This window comes from Callospermophilus lateralis, chromosome 3 (genome assembly GCF_048772815.1).
Source record: "Callospermophilus lateralis isolate mCalLat2 chromosome 3, mCalLat2.hap1, whole genome shotgun sequence".
Classification (NCBI taxonomy): domain Eukaryota; kingdom Metazoa; phylum Chordata; class Mammalia; order Rodentia; family Sciuridae; genus Callospermophilus; species Callospermophilus lateralis.
The window spans coordinates 81,536,879-81,556,936 of NC_135307.1; the positions used below are offsets into that span (position 1 = coordinate 81,536,879).

Here is a 20,058-nt window from a genome sequence, read left to right on the forward strand (position 1 = left end):
TGTTCTCAGGTAGTGGTTAGAAACTAAACAAAAAATAGCATTCTTATAGATGTAAAAATCAATTCCTATAAAAATAACTTGAATGTGAAAGCAATTTCATTCATTTTTTTTAACAGGAAAGAAAGAATTAAGCAGTGTGGAATACATAAAGAAGCGTATCTTGGCCTGTGCTAATGTTCATGGAAAATGCAAAATTAATCCTTATTAGTCCTGGAGTTGTTTGGAATATGATTGTAAACAGTCCTATAAATGTATTAAAATACAGTACATTTGTGTCTGTTTCTTCAACTCAAAGTTTATTTGTGCTTTTAAAAAATAGCCATAAAAAAAAAAAAAAAAAGCTAATAAGGGTTGTGTCGTACTTGGTCTTAAGTCTTTTTGGTTGGTTTTTAATTTTCACCCCAACTGATCATTTATACTTCTGGAAAAGAGTTGTACCTTAGTAGGATGTCTCGACTGTAATGAATGAGAGCAGTGTGCATCTGGCCATTAAAATTAATATTAGAATTAGTGTTAGCATGTTTGTTGTCAAAAATTAATGGGCTCTGGCCATATTTCATTTTACTGATTTTTTTTTTTTTTTTTTTTTTTTTTTTGCCTGCTTTTCAACAGCCTGATCAGAGCCCTACAGAGCAGGACGACAGGACTCCTGGCAGACTCCAAGCTGTCTGGCCACCCCCAAAGACAAAAGACACAGAAGAAAAAGTGGGACTGAAGTACACTGAAGCAGGTAATGTGAAAGGAAGTCAGGCACCCAGGAACAAATATCTTCCTGCAATAGCTTTTAGCACTGGTTCAGTAGACTCTCAGGATTTGGGGTTTTGTTTCATTATAAAATGTAATGCTGAATGCTTCCCTTTGGTTCTGCTGTTAAAGAAAACCTCTTTGCACATTTACTGCTAGTGAGATGAAAGGTGAATGCTGTGGAATGAATGGAAAGGGGGCACGTGTGTCAAGTAGGAGAGCCTTTGGGGAGCAAATGGAGAAGGTAGATTGCACATTCCTTGGGAAGCAGCAGGTGGCTGGTGCTCATATAATGTATGAGTGGGCAGTGTTGTTGGAAGATGCAGAGTATGGTTCTCCAGAGCTGTAATCTGATTTCTTGTTTGTCTCTGAGTAATGCTTTTGAGATAAAGGCACCTTGTGCAGAGTGAATGTACAGATATCGTATCAGTTACTCGTTCACTTTCATTAAACAAAGATTTATTTAATGCATGGCCAATTTTAAAGCAATCTAACTCTCTGGAAAACTTCCCAGGAAATTTTCTTGGGTCTATTTAAATGTAATAGGAATCTAGATATTTTTATTCTTTAACTGAAGAGTTACAGAGGATATATTTTAATATATCCATCCAGGGTATGTGTATATCTCTGATGAAACCTCTTTTCCTTCTTCCTGATACTTGAGGATTGCCTATTGTAGGAGTCCAGTGACTGTCACTGCAAAATGTGGTGCCCTGGTACACTTTAATTTTACTTTAAAGGAACTTAAAAAGTAGCAGATGCACCGGGCACAGTGACTTGAGAGGCTGAGGCAGGAGGATTGCAAGCTTGAGACTAACCTCAGCGACTTAGTGAGGCCTTAAGCAACTTAGTGAGGCCCTGTCTGAAAATATCAAAATAAAAAATAAGAAAAGGGGCTGGAGTGTAGCTCTGTGGGTAAGCACCACCGGGTTCTGTCCTTAGTACACCCTCCTCCCAAAACAATAATAACAACAACAACAAAAACCAGCAGATGCTAGAAGAGATGTTACTGTGATACCTCCTTATCTGTTTAAAGTCTGTATCCACTAAGGAAGAAAGCAATCACCTCTGGGGTTTTTGCTGAGTTTTCTTTTAACTAAACTCATATGGCAGGAAAAAAGTCCAAAGTCTGTTAACATACCTGGGTGGACTTTTGCTAAATACCATTGTCTTCTATTTCAACCCCAGTCAGTATTGGTGTGGGGAGGGAATTAAGATTCTTCTGTAAAGAGAATCATTTGCAATTCTTTACCTACTCAGGGACCTAATGACTTTGTCCCAATCTACCAGACTTTTTTTTTAGGCTCTCAGAGGTCCCTAAAAATCATGTACTATTCCTCTAAAACTTGTCTAAATTTCCCATTTCCCCTCCCCCTATGAAGTAAAAATGCATGGGCTTCAGAACCTGCTGGGCTGTGGGCTCATTGCCTTCATGTGCACAGTAAGATTGTGCTTTTCTCCCATCTCATCCATTTACCATCAGTTCATTCTAGTGACCCTTTAGAGGGTAAAGGAAGCCTTTCTTTTCATCTCTACACTGTATATGACTTACATTTTGTTGATTGTCTTACGTAGATGTGTATATTAAGATCATTATACATAGTTATAGAAAAATATTTTTTGTAAGTGGATCAACATCTGGGTGATTCAGTAGGTTTTTCTTTTAATATCAAATATCTTTAGTGCTTGAGAGCATACTGGCAGGTGAATCCTTAAGTCATTTCTAACCTCTACTGTAAGTAACAACTACAGACTTGTGATTCTTAGCATTTTATTTTTCTGTAGTGCTTCTTGTATAGAATGAAAAGTTCCAATATCTTCAATGAAAGTATACATAGCCATTTCAGCTGGCCTGTACACCTATGGTTTTCCAGACTTGGACTATTATGAGTACAATATTGAAGCACCTGCCACGTTCTTTTTTTGTCATCATGTGGCACAATGTGATGTACCAAGGTTTCTTTAATAAAAACAAAACCCAGGCGTTGTAGTTGTAGCTCAGTAGCAGAGCACTTGCCTGACATATGTGAGGCACTGGGTTTGATCCTCAGCACCACATGAAAACAAAAGGTATTGTGTTAAACAAAACAAAACAAATAAAAATTCAGAATACCATGAGCTCTCATTCCTACTTTATGTTGTTGGTTTTAGTCTTTTACAGTTTTGTCCCAAACAGTGTGGCAGTCTTGCTTGTGATAATGGGCATTTGTTGAGTAGAAAAGGAAATAAATACCAAAATTTTTTAAATTAATTTTTAAATTTGTTTTAAATAGTTACACATGACAGTAGAATTCATTTATGTACTTTAATATACATAGATGAGATATAATTTCTCATTTTTCTGAATGTACGGGTTGTAGAATCATATTGGTCATGCAGTCACATGTCTACATAAAGGATAATGTCTGTTTCATTATACTATCTTTCTTATCCATACATCCTCTCCCCTTCCCTCCCATTACTTTCCTCTACCTAATCTAAAGTAACACTATTCTTCTCTAGTGCCCCCTGCCATATTGTGAATTAACATCTACATATTATAGAAAATATTTGGTCTTTGTTTTTTGAGGATTGGCTTATTTCACTTAGCATGATATTGTGCAACTCCATCCATATACTGGCAAATGCCATAATTTCATTCTTCTTTAAAGTGAGTAATATTCCATTGAGGATATATATCACATTTTCTTTATCCATTCATCTACTGAAGGACACCTAGGTTGGTTCAATGGTTTAGCTATTGTGAATTGAGCTGCTATAAACATTGATATGGCTGCATTACTGAAGTATGCTGATTTTAAGTCCCTTGGGTATAAAGTGAGAAGTGGGATAGCTGGGTCAAATGGTGGTTCTATTCCCAGTTTTCTAAGGAATCTTTCCATAGTGGTTGCACCAATTTGCAAGTCCTACCAGCAATGTATGTGTATACCTTTTTCCCCGAATCCTCACCAACATTTATTGTTACTGTATTCTTGATGATTGCCATTCTGACAAGAGTGAGATTAAATCTTAGAGTAGTTTGGATTTGCATTTCTCTAATTGCTAGAGATATTGAACATGTTTTCATATATTTGTTGATAGATTGTATTTCTTCTTCTGTGAAGTGTCTGTTAGTTCCTTAGCCCATTTGTTGATTGGGTTATTTGTTTTTTTGGTGTTAAGTCTTTGAGTTCTTTATATATCCTAGAGATTAATGCTTTATCAGAGGTGCATGTGATAAAGATTTTCTCCCAATTTGTAGGCTCTCTTCTCAGGTTATTGATTATTTCCTTTGCTGAGAAGAAGCTTTTTAATTTGAATCCATCCCATTTATTGATTCTTGATTTTACTTCTTGCACTTTAGGAAACTTGTTAAGGAAGTCAGATCCTAGGCCAACGTGGTGAAGATTTGAGCCTATATTTTCTTCTGTTGGGTGCAGGGTCTCTGTTTGAGTGCCTAAGTCTTTGATGCACTTTTAGTTGATTTTTATGAGTGTGAGAGATAGAGGTTTAATTTCATTTTGCTACATATGGATTTCCAGTTTTGCCGGCACCAAAATATCACAAATGAGTACTATTTTAGAGTATGTATGTCCTTAGTCTTTGCTTTCTGTCCTTTTCTATTTCTTTCACAGGAGCATTTCAATCTACCTTTGTGATGGTTTTTCCTACCTGTTTTCATGTAATGTGTCCTATTGAACATCTTACATGAGATAAGGAAAAGTGACAGGGAGGGGCTGATAGTTCCAATAGGTGGTCTCTGCTGCACAGTGAGGCAGGGAGGGCTGACATAGTCTGCAGAGGTGTGCAGGCCCCAGGGGGCCCCCTCAGTACTGTGGCTCTCCAACTGTGCTCCAGGGTCTAGTGCTCAGCATTTTGAGAGCCTTCTTGGTTCTCATTAATCAGCTGACATACTTTAGGGGAGGGGAATTTCCAAAGAAGCATGAGATATTCCATGCCTGAAGGAAATTTATCTTTTGCCCCATTAACTCTTTATCTGTATGAGGTTGCCTTGTCATTTATTGCTAACTTCCGAGAAAGTTGACGTTTTCCCCTGTGATTTTCTTAAGCTCTGTTTTTCAAGTGAACAGGAATCTTACGAGTATTCAGTTTATAATTGAACACATTTTGTGGTATCCCCATTGGCTTCTCCCCTCTTAGAGAAACATGCAAAATTTGCCATTCAGTAGGGAACACAGAGGTGGCTGGGCTGGGGCTCAGTGGCAGCACACTTGCCTGGCGTGTGTGAGGCACTGAGTTTGATTCTCAGCACTGCATATAAATAAATAAAATAAAGGTCTATCAACAACTGAAAAAAGATAGGGAACACAGAGACAGAAATTAGATCCAGAGAGTCCAAGTTGTTCAAGTCTTATGCTTTTACATCTCCTTTATTCCCAGAGTGCATTACTTGTTAATCTAGTGAAATGGAAGATTAAGACTCCAGTGTTGCTGTTTCTCATGAGCCGTTGCAGTTATGTGCTGCTGACATCCCTGGCCAGTCATTGGCAGAGCTGGGAGAAAGGTGGTGTTTTCACCATGAGCCCTCCACTGTTCTTGTGCTGGCCACTTCAGATTTGTCACTGCTTTGATTTTCTTCTTCTCAGAACTTACATCTCAATACCTGAAAAATCACTTTTGTTCAGGATAAGAAGGCAGAGATACTACCCTTTATGGCTTCTAGAGTCCTCTTAGCTTATGTAAAGGTGGCTCAACACTCTTGCTGGTACCCACTGTCAGGTTTGCTCTCTCCTCCCATTCCCAAAGCCATTGGCATCTGTAGCTGATAGCACTGTGAGAACCCCCCTTCCTGCCTGCCAACCCCCCACAGTTGAAGCCTTTGGCTCCTGTTGCAGCCTCTCTGGTGGGACTGCCATGAAACTGTACCCGTATCAAGGGCACTTCTATTGCCAGTCCTGAGCTTTTAGGAGCCTTGGTGATGTGATATATGAGAGAAACCTCAGTTCCCTCCAGAGCTGTCATTCAAGGGACCTGAGTTGTAGTTGACCTCTACTGCTGATTGGGGGCGAGGGGGGACTTATGTACTAATTCACTGTTCAAGTGCTCTGTTCAATGAAACAAAGTGAAAAGGTATCTTGTGATATCATACAAAGTGGACCCAGAAGAAAAAAGTTTACCTTTAAATTTGGTGAAACAGAAGCAATAACCTATGTTTTCTTCTATACATATAAGAGCCACTTTTTTGTATCTAGTGAGGTTGTATGAAAGACACTTGCCTGTATTCTTTTTAAAACATTGACTAGAAAGCATAAGATATTCTAGGTAATTGAAATATAAAGTTAGCATAAGGCCAAACTTTTGTTCATCCTAAACTTGAAAAAATTTTCCAAACCATATTATACACACACACACACACACACACACACACACACTCCAAGAAAAAATAAATGTAAGTGCATTCATACTAAACAAAGGAAAAGAGTGATTTGGAAATGTGGTTTGGAAAAATACACATATAACTTTATAAACTCCATCAACTCAGGTCCTATCAGGAATTAGGTAACACTCAAGTTGGGTTATTTGAGAATTTATCAGACCCTGTTCACAAAGATGGGGCACTGTTTTGAAAAGTGATGTAGGTAGAGAGGTACTCTGAGGCTAATAATAATGAGGAGTTTTGCCACACCTTCATGTGGAGGGGCAAGAGTAAGAGTGACTGTGGAGACACCAACATCTTCAAGGGAAGATGAGTGGTCTGGAGAGGGCTGCTGGAGAGGTGCTATGTCCTTCAGTAAAGAGGTGCACCCAGGCCACTGTGACATGCCAGGTGGGAGCTGGGGAGAAACAGCCTGACCCTCTTCGCCACTCTCTGATCTGTTGTCAATCCCATCAGCCAATCCGAAGAGAAGCCAGGGGAGTAGGAACCTTATGGTGCCAGCTTTTTAGGGCAGCAGAAAGGACCTAAAATAGGGTGCAGAAGGGAAAGAATAGATCTAGAAAGGCAAATGAATCATCCCTGCATACACTGCCAGCCAGGGGCAGCCAACAGGACCCTGGTGATGGAAGCTTCCAAAGCCTGCATGGAGAAGAGTTGGCACATGTTACCTGCCTTGATATACCTCACAACACAGGCTTCTAATGCAAGGGCACAAAGGTAAAATCCTGTTTTGTACCCTATGGGGGAGTTGTATTTTTTATTCCCATTGTTTCCTAGAAGATATAATTGCTATTCTTTAGGCCCTTGCTGTGTGGATAATTACTTCCTCTTAATGTACAGGGTTTGTTTACTGATCTAAAAAGTTTTTAAGTGTTCTGTATATTACAAAATAAAATAAAAATTGGAAATATCCAGAAAGTTACAAACAAAAGAAACTTTCTATGATTCTGTTTCAGAGAAACCATTGTCAAAAATTATGAAATATGGAAAGCCTATTGAATTCAACACTAAGAAATAAAAAAGAAATTTTGGACAATATTATAGACTGGTTTTCTCATTTGAACACCAGTGATTTTTACTAAATATTATCAATATTTTAGAAAGTCAGTGTTTCAATTAGGATAAACTCCTGGTAATAGAATTATTTGCCATTAAAGTTCAATGCCTTTTTAAAGGGGTTGATGCATATTATTAAATTGCCATAGCTGTTTTTTCTTACCGAGTGTCTTTATGTGAAAATTAATACAGTTCTTATTTGTGGTACTGAGAATTGAACCCAGAGCATTGGGCAGGTGAGGTGAGTGCTCTACCACAGCCTCAGCTTTTTTTCAAAATTTTTTTTGAGACAGTGGCTCCCTAAGTTGCCCAGGCTGTCTTTGAATTTGCAATTCTCCTGCCTCAGCCTCATGAGTAGCTAGGATTAGAAGAAAAATTAGTATTGTTTGAAACTGTTAAATATCTTTCCTTACCATTTGCTTTAATTTTCTTTACTGTGTTTTTTTAATGTGTAGAAGTTTTAAATACTTATGCAGTCAAATCTGTCCTCCTTTATTGTAGAATTTTATGTTTTTCATTTGGCTTAGAAAACTTTTCCTGTTCCTAAGGTCACCTATATTTTCATTTCTTAAGTTGTTTCTTTCTGCTGCTCTTCTCTTTCTCCTTCTATTTCATATCAAAATTTAAATTTGGTGCACAATCTGGAAGAGATCTAAATTGTGAACTATTTTACAGCAGGCTTTGAAATTATTTTCCCAAAGTTTAGGCCTGCTTTGGCCTTTGTTCTCTCTCCTTGATATGTTTGTGTATTATACCAGAATCTTCATTATTCTAACATTACAGCACATATCAGAATCTTGCAGTTCGAGTTCTCTTGCATACTTTTAAAAAAGTAAGCAAGAGAATATATTCATTCTGCAAGAAAGACCTACCATTTACTTGGCTAAGTTTTAAAAGGATCCCTATGGAATTTTTATTACATTACTTTATAAATTAATGTGAGGTAGGAATGAGAATTAATATTTCCATCCAGAATCACATCTTATAAAATTACACGTTCAAAGGTTTTTATGCCTTTCAATAAATTTACAATATGTGCTGATATATAAACACATATTTACATATATGTATATGAGCATATCTTACATATTTTTTCTAAGTATGTTCCCAGGCATATTATCTTGAAAAAACAAATGTACAGTATGAATTTATTTAGCAGATTTGCTTCCTATTCCAAAAGTCTGATGTGTCCATAAGAATCTAATGACTTAAGCATGACAGTTTCTACAGATGATTTTCCTCCCAAGCCCAGGGCTTGTCAGGTGAGGGACACATTTTATAAACTGCCCCTTCAGTCTTACCGTGGTCAGTGAGTCTTAATATTTTGAGACTACTTTAAAAATCTAGTGATGATAGAAAGCCCCAGAAGGAAACCTGCAGTTGATTTAATATCTATTTCAGACCCTCCTCCCCTACCCTGGTCATCTGTGTATGCCCCAAGTTCAGAGGAGGAAACTTTTATTCAGTCAGCCCAAACTTGGCTTCCTTTGCCATCTATCTCCTATTCTGTATTGTGAAGGATTGCTGGGAATCTCTCAGTATTAAGAAATTTTAAAAATATATTATGATAGATATCTCAAAGTTCTGAGTAGAAATGAAGTTGATGTTTGTGGAACGAAGATGGTACCTTTTGGGAATCTGTCAGGAACTTAATGACCCACAGAGCAAGGAAGAAAGAAAAGCACTCATGTTCTCAGCAGGAACTGTGCGCATTTGGTTTCTCTTCCAGTGTGCATCTGGAAAAGCTCTCTCTCTCCACTGGTGGTGACTCCAGACTGGGCTGGGCTGGGGGATGGCATATGTACTGCCCTGCTTAGTGTGAGGACCATGGCTTTTGTAGAAAAGAGAACTTAGCACAGGGTATTGAGGTCATTGTGAGCAAGCTGTCGATGCAGGTGGCATCCCAGACCCTTGGGGCAGCTCAGAAATGTTTCTGAGTATTTTGGATCAACTCATTCTTTCTGCCTACTTTCTGGTGTGTTACTAGTTAGAGTTTGCTTCATTGTAAAGTGATAAAACTGCTCGTCATTCTTCCTGGTGAGTCAGCTGCCCTTGCTTCATCAGCCAGGGAGAGCTATAAATATCTTGGAAAATTTTATTAACCAATGTAGTTGAAGTTTAAACTTCTTCATTCATAGCTAGCAGACTGCATTAGCCATGAATGATACTCCTTTAAAATTATGTGTCTAGACAAATGATCACATATGTACTCTTTCACCATCTAGGCGAAGGGTTTTGTCATCCTATATTCATAGGCTTTTGTGGCACCACTTGCAAACAGTGATTATGATAGCATGGAAATGAAGCCATACAGACTAAAGGCTAGGAAGGCCTTGCATTTTTTGGGTATAGGAAGAATGGTGTGGGCTGGGGATATTGCTCAGTTGGTAGAGTGCTTGCTTTGTATATATAAGGCCCTTGGTTCAATATTCCCCCACCCCCCAAAAAAAGAAAAAGAAGGGTATACTGGGAAACTGGAGGTGAAGCCAAGGTGCTAAGCTTCCACTTACTCTAGACCTGGGAGCTGCAGAGACAGACTCCCTAACATTAATGGGATTTAGGAAGGGGATGCCAGAGTGTGGTCCAGTGACTTAGAATTCATATATTGCGTTCAGGAATATCAGTAAAGAATTTTGGCTCAAAATGGAGCCAAAGCAAGAGATTAAAATGTAGAATTTCAGCTTTTAAATATTAAAAACTTATAGCTGTAAGCATCTTAGAGATCCTATTCATTTTACAGATGACAGCCAGTGAGAGTATGACTTGCTGTAACTAATAAATGGGTTGAAATTGTAATTTGGAAAGAATGACAGCCCCAAGTCAGGGAGAGGGTGGAGATTGATGGTTTTGTTCTTGTTTGGTTTTGTTTCTGTTTTTTTGACAACATACCTGTATTTAGAGATCCAACAAGGAAAACACAGTCGTAGTAAAGCATTTAAAAATCATGGCTGTTAATAAAAAAAATATGGGACTTAAAGTGAGTCATTCTGAATTATTAGAAAAGAGCATGTGAGGGCCCCACTGGCTCACTAGACTCTGCAGAAATTGACTTGTCATTTCACACTGCTTTTTTGATTCCTTGTATAATATCAAAGAAGGGTGTTTAGTCAAAGAAGCTCACCTAAGCAATTTAAAGAGAATAAAAATGAGTCTAGTTATTGTATATTCTTGCAAAGTTCAGGTGAGGCTCATTCAGTTAATATTTATTGAGCCACAATTTGTGTGGTAAAATACATATTGTACATGTACTTGATTTTAGGAGGTATATGAACCAATATTTTAATTATCCTGTGCCTCCTTTTTGTTGTTGTTGTTGTTGTTGTTGTTTATTTTGGTGATACTGGAGATTGAACCTTGGGCCCCATGGATGCTAGACAGCTGCTCAGCTACTGATCTATATCCCTAACCTTTTTTTAAATTTTATTTTTTATTTTGAGGCAGGGTTTTTTAGGTTACTGAGGCTGGCCTAGAATTTACAATTCTCCTGCCTCAGCCTCCCAAGTAGCTCACATTTTTATAAACATCTCCTTTCACTAGTTGTCTTCTTTCTCAAACTTTCTCTGAAGTGACTCCCTTTTTCTTTTATTCTGTAAATTATTGTCTGTTACCAGCCACTAAGGGTTGTTTCCCAGATCTTCTACCCAGCAACCTCTCCACATTCTGGCTTCAACCCTTACCATGCCTTATCTTTATAATTTCGTTCCTTCATCTCAGTCTGCCCTTCATATGCTTATAGCCTTCAACCACTCATCAAAGAGCATTCCTATGGGTCCCTTCTTCTTCATAGACGGCAGTGGGGAAATAACAATTTTCAAATAACATAAAATTTTTTTCTTCATCTATAGAAAGAACAGATTATTTCTGAGAACTATCCAAATCCAAAGTGTTAATTGTAAATGCTCGAGGATTTCCCCACAAAATACAGGGGAGCATTGGATGAAGAAGTGAGAACATGAGATGAGAGAGGTAGAAAACTATCTGAGAGGGAAAGGAAAATAGAACCAGGGAAATCCCAAGGACATCATCAAGTTTAGCATTACCTTTACCACAGGTTTCATGGATTTGAGCATCATTTAGACTTGTATTTGAAGCTTGGCTCTGTCATGTACTAACTTTGACCTGGGACAAGAAATTTTGACTACTCTGGGTCTGTATTCTCATTTGTAAAAATGAGTCCTTCCAGCAAGTTAGGAGCTTCCACATTTGTAGCCAAGTTGTTACAGAGGTGTAGGTGGGTGACCTGCAGACCCAGTTCTTGGAAGTGGCCTCTTACGTGTGGCAGTCTTGTGGGACTGAGCCCACAAGCCTATGGAGTCTATAAGCTAAGTCTGGTAGTGGTGTCAGAATAGTATTGGTGTCATAGAATCAGCATGGCTGTTGGAGAACTGGAGGCTATCAGACAATAGCATCACATGGTGAAGGAACTAAATTTCTTTTTGTGTATTTGTTGTGGTCCTCAATTCTGTGCGTGTGTACTTGGCATGTTTGTGACCTTTCCAAGTCAGCATTCTACTGCGTTCTTTCTGAACATTTTCTGTGCTTTCCCACAGTCTTCATAATCACCACATTTAATGGCTGAATACTGATGATGAATTTTATAAAATAAAAATTGGGGGGCTGGGAAACTTGAATCTTGAGGCAGGTCACAAGTTGAATTGAAAGGCAACTCAGAGAATGTCTATTTATCTCTCTTCTTGTTCAGGTGAAGGAATGGATGTTCTCAAAGACTGTCCTGCTTGCTGACCAGTAATAGAAACAAATGCAAATTAAGTCTTCTGACTTCCAGTGTTTATATTTTTTCTTTCCATTTGCAATGTAGCCCCCCTTTTCTCTTAGTCCAGTCCTACTTTACTTCAGCCTTTCCCCCAGATTGTTTCATTCATCCTAATTAAAAAGGACATATTTGGTTTTCAAGAAGGACAGAGGAGGAAGGGAATGGTCTAAAAATTTCAAAATACCCCTTCCATAGTGATTATACATAATTCAGACAATGCTAAATCTGTCATGGAAAAGGCAAAACTTTCCCTTCACACTGCACCCCCTGATCTCTCAGACTTCTTAGAGGGTTTTTAAAATATAGCTTATCAGACACTGTCACATGCATCTGTGTACACACAGAGTGACACAGCAGACAAATCATTTCCATGTAAGAGGGATTAGACTGTACAAACTTCTAAGATCAACTTCTTTCTACCATATGTTAGAGAACTTTTCCTGTTGGAAAAGTAGGAAATATTCTCCCTCACATTCTTAATGGCTGCACAGTATTCAATAGAATAATAAGTGACGTATTGAGCCATTCCCTTATCCTGAAGAATCTTTCACTGTTGCCAACAGTGATGCAATAAATTTTTTGTTCATCTATTTTGGGCAGAGTCCTGTGATAGGGAGAAGCAGAATTGCTGTGTTAAAAGAGTTCTGGTCACTTCACCTACTGGTCCGTGTTACTTCCTTGGCCTCACAAAAATAATGACCCTTTTAATACTAAACCACAACAAGAATGCCTGTCACTCATAATCTCCAGTATCCATTTAATGTGGGTTAAAATTTTTAACTATAATTTTAATAGGTAATTCTCTTATATAAGCAAGGTTGGACATCTTTTCATAAGACTGTTACTATTTAGATTTCTTCTTTTTGTGACTTAGTGACTTGAAGAAACTTCTTTTTATATTAAGTCTTTTGATTGTTGCATATATTTTAGTTTTAGTCTCTAAGTTGCTATGTCTTTTTATTTCATGGTATCTTTCACTGTGCTAGAATTTTTATAGTTAAATCTTTTCTGTGTTTGTTTTTGTAATTTATGGTCTTACAGAAGCCCTCCTCAATGTAAAGATTAATAATATGTATATCTTAACTAATATGCATCTATGTTTAGATTTTCATTCTACTTAATGTTTGATTTTGTGTGTGGTATAGATAAGGGTATGGTCAGGGGTGATGGTGTGCTCTAATGATTAGGGAACTTGGGCTATAGATTCAAATTTAGGGGCTCCAGCAGCTAGTGGCTGTGTAACTCTGGGTAAGTTAACATTTTGTACTTAACATTCTTTATTTGTAAAAACAGACTTTTTAAAAATTTTTGTTTTTTAGGCTTCAATGAAATAATTCATTTAAAGATCTTATCAGAGTAGTTGTGTCATTGTTAAATCAAAATAATGGAAGCTGCTGTTATTAGTTTTGTTTTTTCCAAACTGATAACCTTTTGCCCCAGCACCATCTAACAAATACTTCATTCTTACAAGGAGTGCCAACTCTCATATATAAATTCCTTTCATATATTGATCTTTTTCTAGACCCTTTATTAATCTTTGTTGATATATTTATCTAGACCTTGTGCAAATCACCTCCACTTGATCTTTTTCCTCCAGGAACTTATGCACATGCACTCTTGTATATGAACTTTAAAGTCTATTTCTCAAATTTGTGAATTATCCCACTGGGATTTGGGTTGACCTTTTTTCTTTATATATTAGTGTGTGAGTCTTTCAATATCATGTCTTCCCATCCAGGTGCATAATTTATTTCTCTAGCAATTCAGGATTTTTTTTAATGCTCTTTAGTAAATTTGTGCAGTATTCTTCTTATAGCTCTTGTACACTTAAATTTATTTCTGGGTGTTTGATTATAAATGGGACTTTCTCCCCATTGTTTTCCCCAACTGGTGTTGTTAATAGAATAAAGCTATTGATTTTCTTATGTTTCTATTAATTTTGACTCTGTATTCTTATTAGTTTTTTTACTTTTTTAGTTGCTAACTTGGGATATCTTTATGTAGACAGACCATGATAATTTGTGTTTTGTTTGTTTTTAATGTTATAAAATAATAGCCAAGAGATTGAAGCAATTATTCACAGATGTGGGTAAACAATACACAAGACATAAAATTTACCATCTTAACTCCTTGTAAGTGTATAGTTTACTGGTGTAAGGATATTTACATTGCTGTACAATGACTCTCCAGAACTTTTCCATCTTACAAAACTGGAGTTACATTCATTCAAAGTGAAACCCTCTCCTCTCCCATAATCCTGGCAATCACAGTTCTACTTTCTATTCCTATGAATTTGAACTTCATAAAACTGGAATCATACAGTATTTGTCTTTTAGTGATTGGTTCATTACACTTAGTATAATGTCCTCAAAGTTCATCCATCTCATAGCACGTGACAGGATTTCTTTTCTTTTTAAAGCTGAATAACATCCCATTGAATGTATCTTGCCACATTTTGTTTATCCATTCAGCTATGGAATAGATTGCTTCGCTTCTTGCTTATTATGAATAATGCTGCTACGAAAATGAAAATGCAGGACACCCTCAAGATCCTGATTTCAATTTGTGTGTGTGTATGTGTTTGTGTGTGTGTGTGTGTGTTGCGTGTGTGCCTTTATACAGATCCCAAAGTGGAATTGCTGGATCGTGTGGTAGTTCTACCTTAATATTTTGAGGAACCTCCATAATGTCTTTCACAACAGTGGCACCATTTTACATTCCCATCAGCAGTGAATCAGTTCTGTTTTTTCCACATCCTATTTTTTTCCCAACAGTACCCAGTTTAGTGGATACCCAGCTCTCATTGTGCTTTTGATATGCATTTTCCTAATGATAGGTGATGTTGAGCATCTCTTTATGTGCTTATTGGCCATGTGTACCTCTGCTTTAGAGAAATGCCCATTCAAGTCCTTTATCTATTTAAAATTGTATTTTTAATATTAGAAAATAAAACACAAATCAATTATTTTTTCTCAACCCTTTTCTACTGGCTAGGACCTCCAAAACAAGGCTGGGAATATAATGAACAGCAGACTTCAGGTTATTCCTGATTTTAAAGGCTTCTTTATAGTATTTTCCAGCTGAGAATTACATTAGTTAGTGATTCAGCATCAACAGTCTTTATTATAGACCTAGGAATCTAAATGTTTTGATCTGAGAAAGTAGTTTGAATTTAATACATTGGGATATAGTTATTTCAGCAATCATGCAGCATGTGTGATTTTCTTCAATGTGATTCATGATTTACATTTTAGATTTGTTAATGTGGAACCATTTTTCTATCTTCTTTAGACAAGTTTATCTAATTGTGATAAAATGCTGAATTCGAGTTACTGATTTTTAGGTCATTTTAAGTAAAGAAAAATCCTCATCCAAAATAATCAACCTTGTGACTTCAAGATATGGGAAACTCGCAAGATGTTTTTCTGTATTGTAAGTAGGAAAGCATATGATGACTCCAGAGTAGAGCACTGGATTTGTTAAAATAGAAACTGAGTGGTTTTCAGATCTGTCCTCTGTGCTATTCTCTGATGCTATTTTTTTCTGAACATTAGGACTCCTTCTGTGCACCACTATTCCAGATAGGCAGAAGTGAACTGTGATGAAAAGCCGTTTTGTGTTGAGCCACATGGCGAGACTAGGGTGGCTCCTAGGGGATTTCCCTTGATTTGGTTAGAACACATATCCTGTCCCATGGTGTAATCTTAGAAGTTGCAGTAAGTGGCTGTGACATCAGAGTCACTGATGCTCCCAGATCATATCTAACTCTTATTTAGTAACAATCAGCATATTATTAGTGTCTAATTCATTGGAGCTGTTTTAAGTTTACTGTTGCAAATAATGATGCATTCATTCATTTGGCAAATATTTACTGAGCATCTGCTACGTACTGGTAAGTTTGGCAAGTGCCTAAAATACAAGGACGAATATGACAAGATCCTTGCCCTCAAGCAGCTTATGGTTTTGTTTAATCTAGTTTAGGTTTTTTTTTTTTTTTTTTTTTTTGCCAGAGTGAGTAGGTGACAGAAAGTAGAGTGGGGATACGTGAAATGTATACAAATAAACACAGTAAACATTCTAAATGCTCTTATGGGAGAATGTATAGCACATAGTTGGACCCAGAGGAGAAATGCCGTCAATCCTACCTAGAGCAAGTAGCATAGGCCTCCTGAGCCAACTTGGAAGACAACGGTCAGGGTAAAACAGCTAAGGCAGAGCACACATGTAGAGAAAGCAGCAGCACTTGCTTGGGTTTTCCAGGATTGATACATAAGGGACAAAGGGAATGGTTAAGTGAGAGTTTTAACCCTGTAGATCTGGAGGAGACCAGGTCTTGTGCGGGAGAGAATCGTGTGGCATGACATGCTGGGGACCTTGGGCTGTAGACAGTGGGGAAGGAGAATAATGGAACCCAATATGGGTTTGTAAGATCCTCTGGGAGTATTAAGGATGAATATGAGTCTGGGAGAGAGCTGGGGTCGGGGTTGAGGGGGAGAAGACCAGTTTGGAGTTCTTTGTAGTAGCCTAGGTGATTAAGGATAGAGACCATCAAGGACTATGAACAGTTGTGCTGAAAACCTTTATTGCTCATGATGTAGAGTGTTAATGTGATCAGAGATAATGAAAATAATAGATCTTGGGATGAATGTGAGACTTAATAGTAATACATATTAGTCTTTATTACATTTATAGGTTACTCAGTTCTTGGATAAAATATACATTCAACTCTAGGTTGATTTTCTTGAAACGAACTCATAAAGAAGTTGTTCAAAACCAATTTACCTGAAAACTAATTTTATTAATAAGTTATATTATTTTTAACGGCATATAATTATATTTGTAACACTCAGACAAAATAACCCTCTGCCATCCCACCAGGGTCTCTATGATAAGCCACACACTTTCTGAAGGCAAAACTGTTTCTTCCATCTTAGCCAACAACATCACTGTCTAATACTTTTTAGACTTTGGTAAATTATTTATCTCTGCTACTTTATCTTTCAAATTCTACCCACCTCTCAGTTCTAGTTTTGCTTCCTCTATAAAGCCTTTTAATAACCACCCTCCCATGACCTTTTCTAAAGCCCTAGGGTATCAGATACTGTCTAGGATAGCTCCTTTATTGTTGAATTTTTATTTAAATTTTATACTGTTTAACATTTTATGTGTTTGTTTTATCTTCCAATTCAGTTTTAAGTGGGAAAAATTATTCTGGGGAGCTATTATAATTTAGATATCTGGAATGGGGTCCCTGAATCTGACTTTTTAACAAGATGTCTGGGCACTGTTGATATGAAGACCAATCCTGAAACAGGAGCACAGGAGGACCTTATAAGGGGTAGTGTAGAGGTATGGATAATTTTGAACAATTTTCTTCCCAGAATTTTAGCTTCCATTAGTATTTTTAATTTAAATGGAATATTTATCCCGTTTTCCAAGGAAAGACCCAAGTCTCAGCCATTCCAAATCTTTCTGGGATCTTTCTTGTTCAAATGAAAAAACCCCAGGTTGTTGAAGTAAGAACAATTCCAAATAATGACATCTGAGAGACTTTCTGTATTTAACAGTCTACCTAAAAGCCTGTCCTATCCATTCCAATACATGTATATTTTCAATAAAATTTTAATTTTTATGTTTAATAATTTTCCAATTTTAATAGAAATTATTTTTACAGAAGGTGCTAATAAAAAATATGATATCATAGAAGTAAACCTAAAACTAAAATTCTTGTGATAGCAGGAATGTCAAAAAATCAAGTTATTTTTGTTTGTATCCTCATGGAAATTATTAATAAAAACATTCAAGCACAAAACTATTATTTTTGATAAATTCTGTGAAAAATTTGAAATGTTTAAAGGGATTAAGAAAAGAACCATTTAAAAGTTTTGAATATTAAAGCGGAATTTGTTCACACCCTTTTTAAATGGGTGATACTGGGTGGCAAGTTGCAGCATTGTTAGATTCCATTAGCTACATTTGAAAGAGTGATATAATAGTTTTAAGATAGCAACATTCAGGGCTGAGGTTGTGGCTCAGCAGTAGGGCACTCACCTAGCACACTCAAGTACCTGGGTTTGATCCTCAGCACCACATAAAAATAAATAAATAAAGGTATTGTGTCCAATTACAACTAAAAAATAAATATTGAAAAAAAAGCAACATTCATAAATTTCTCAAAATTTGTTCTTTACAAACATTTAAACTTAAAACAAAATGTTTTAGGAGTCAGTTTCCTTATGTGTAAGGAATATTATTTTTTAGAAAGATTTTAGTGGTGGCATGAAGAAAAGAGTTTGAAAAGCACTGTTCTGGATTACATGTTGAAAAATACTGTACTGAAATCACCTGCCACTATGTTAAAAAACGCAGATGCCTTCCAGGAGTGAGAATATGCACAGCGATGGGTGACATTTATTGAGTCAGTTCTGTGAGTCAAAGCAAATGAAAGTGGCAGATTCCTTTCTACAAAAGTGCCAATATGGTTGATCTTTCCCAAGGGCATTGCAAAGTTCCTTTCAATGTGGTTTGCTACTGATTTTCAGTGGTTATTACTGCAGTCTAAGGTTATAAAGGACACAGCCAATTCCCTCAGGTAGGAGCCTGCTCAGAGACTCCTCCACCCACTCCACTGGATACCCCTGGAGTCAGCCTAGCCTATGCAGCAGCTGTCTTAGACAAGATTCCGTATTCTGTCCTCCAACCCACACTCCTTCCTCACCCCTGACCCAAATTCAGATCAGCTAAGGAGTGATTGAAGGGCTGAAGCTGTGCAGGAGAGTAGGAATGCAGGTCTCTCTGCCAAAGAAAAAAGAGGATCTGTTCCACAGTGGTGTACTCAAGAATCACCCAGTCTGTTTCTTAGGTGAGCCCATCTTTCAGAACTTCGACTGGCCTCTGGGAGGTCAGCCAGATAGGAGTGTGTTTTCTGTCTCATTTTTCTTGTCAATTTTAATAAGAATCAGAAATGAAAGAAATCAATGACTGAAGAATTTAAGGTCATTTTAAAAATCAGATGTGAATCCCTAATAGAGACATATAGAGATCCTTGAGCAGAGGTGTGACGTGATCTTCCTTGTGCTTGGAAAGGCTCCCTATTTCTATGTTGAACTGGAGATTAGGGGCAGCAGGTAGTGGAGATAAGTGGGTCCAGGGTCACAGGGAAACCAGTTATTCAGAGAGTATTTGTGGTAATTGAGGTAAGAGGTTGTGTTTGCCCAGGAGATGGTGGTGTTGTAAATTGTGTTGTAGTAAAGGAGGGAGTAAAGAGTCATTGGATTCAGAATTTATTGGGAAAATAGAGATATCAGGATTTTCTGAAAGACTGAATGTGAGGGAGAAGAATCAGAGACAGTGTCAGGATTTTGACCCGAGCAATGGTAGTGTGGAATTGCCATGAACTGGGGAAGGAAAAGACCAGGTAGGCAATGTGAAGGGGGAAGATTGAATGCTGAGATGTTGGTTTGACAGATGTGAGAGAGCGTTGAGCAAGCATTCAGTTATGTGAGTATGGAGTTGGAGAAGCAGGCTCTTAAGCTGTAGATGTGTATTGGGGGGTCATTTGCACATATGAAAGTTGGTGTTTAAAACTTGGAGCCTGGGTACAATGGTGGATATAGATAGAGAAGGGGAAGCAGGCCTGACATGAGGACTCCAACAGGAAGAGATGAAGATGAGAAGGAGTCTGAAGTGAGTCAGGAGGAAAACCAAGAGCGTGGGGAGTCCCGAGTGCTAAGTGAAGAAAGTATCTCAAGGAAGGGAGAGTGCTGCTTGGTAGAGCAAGTGAAGTCAGGACAGAATTAACCACTGCGTTGAGAAGCCTGATGGACACTGGTGATTTTCACACTGCAGGATGTTGTGGAGGTGTCAGGATAAAGGTCTCATTTGGAGTGGCTTAAGAGAATGATAGTTGGAGCTAGTACGTAGGTAAGTTTTTAAGGGTTTGGCTGCCAAAGGGACACAAGCAACAACAGATGAGATGGTAGTTGGTGGGACAAGTGGCAGCAAAAAAAAAAGACTTCATTTTTTTACTAATAAATAAAATAGTATATTTTTGTGTGCCAGAGAGAAGGTTCTAGTAGAGATAGAGAATTTGATGGAGGAAGATGGA

General features: G+C 37.5%; 1 protein-coding gene across 3 annotated transcripts in view; it reads left to right on the top strand.

Annotated features, from left to right (window-relative positions):
• Fmn1 (formin 1) overlaps window positions 1-20,058 on the top strand; it is a 363,324-nt gene that overhangs the window by 87,984 nt on the left and 255,282 nt on the right. For 2 of the 3 annotated variants that reach the window (XM_076848461.2, XM_076848464.2), the window contains one exon: window positions 613-730. The exons of the other annotated variant lie outside the window; for it this stretch is intronic. In XM_076848461.2, coding sequence (XP_076704576.2) covers window positions 613-730 — 118 coding nt within the window. The remainder of the gene's footprint in view (window positions 1-612; window positions 731-20,058) is intronic. 3 annotated transcript variants of the gene reach the window in all.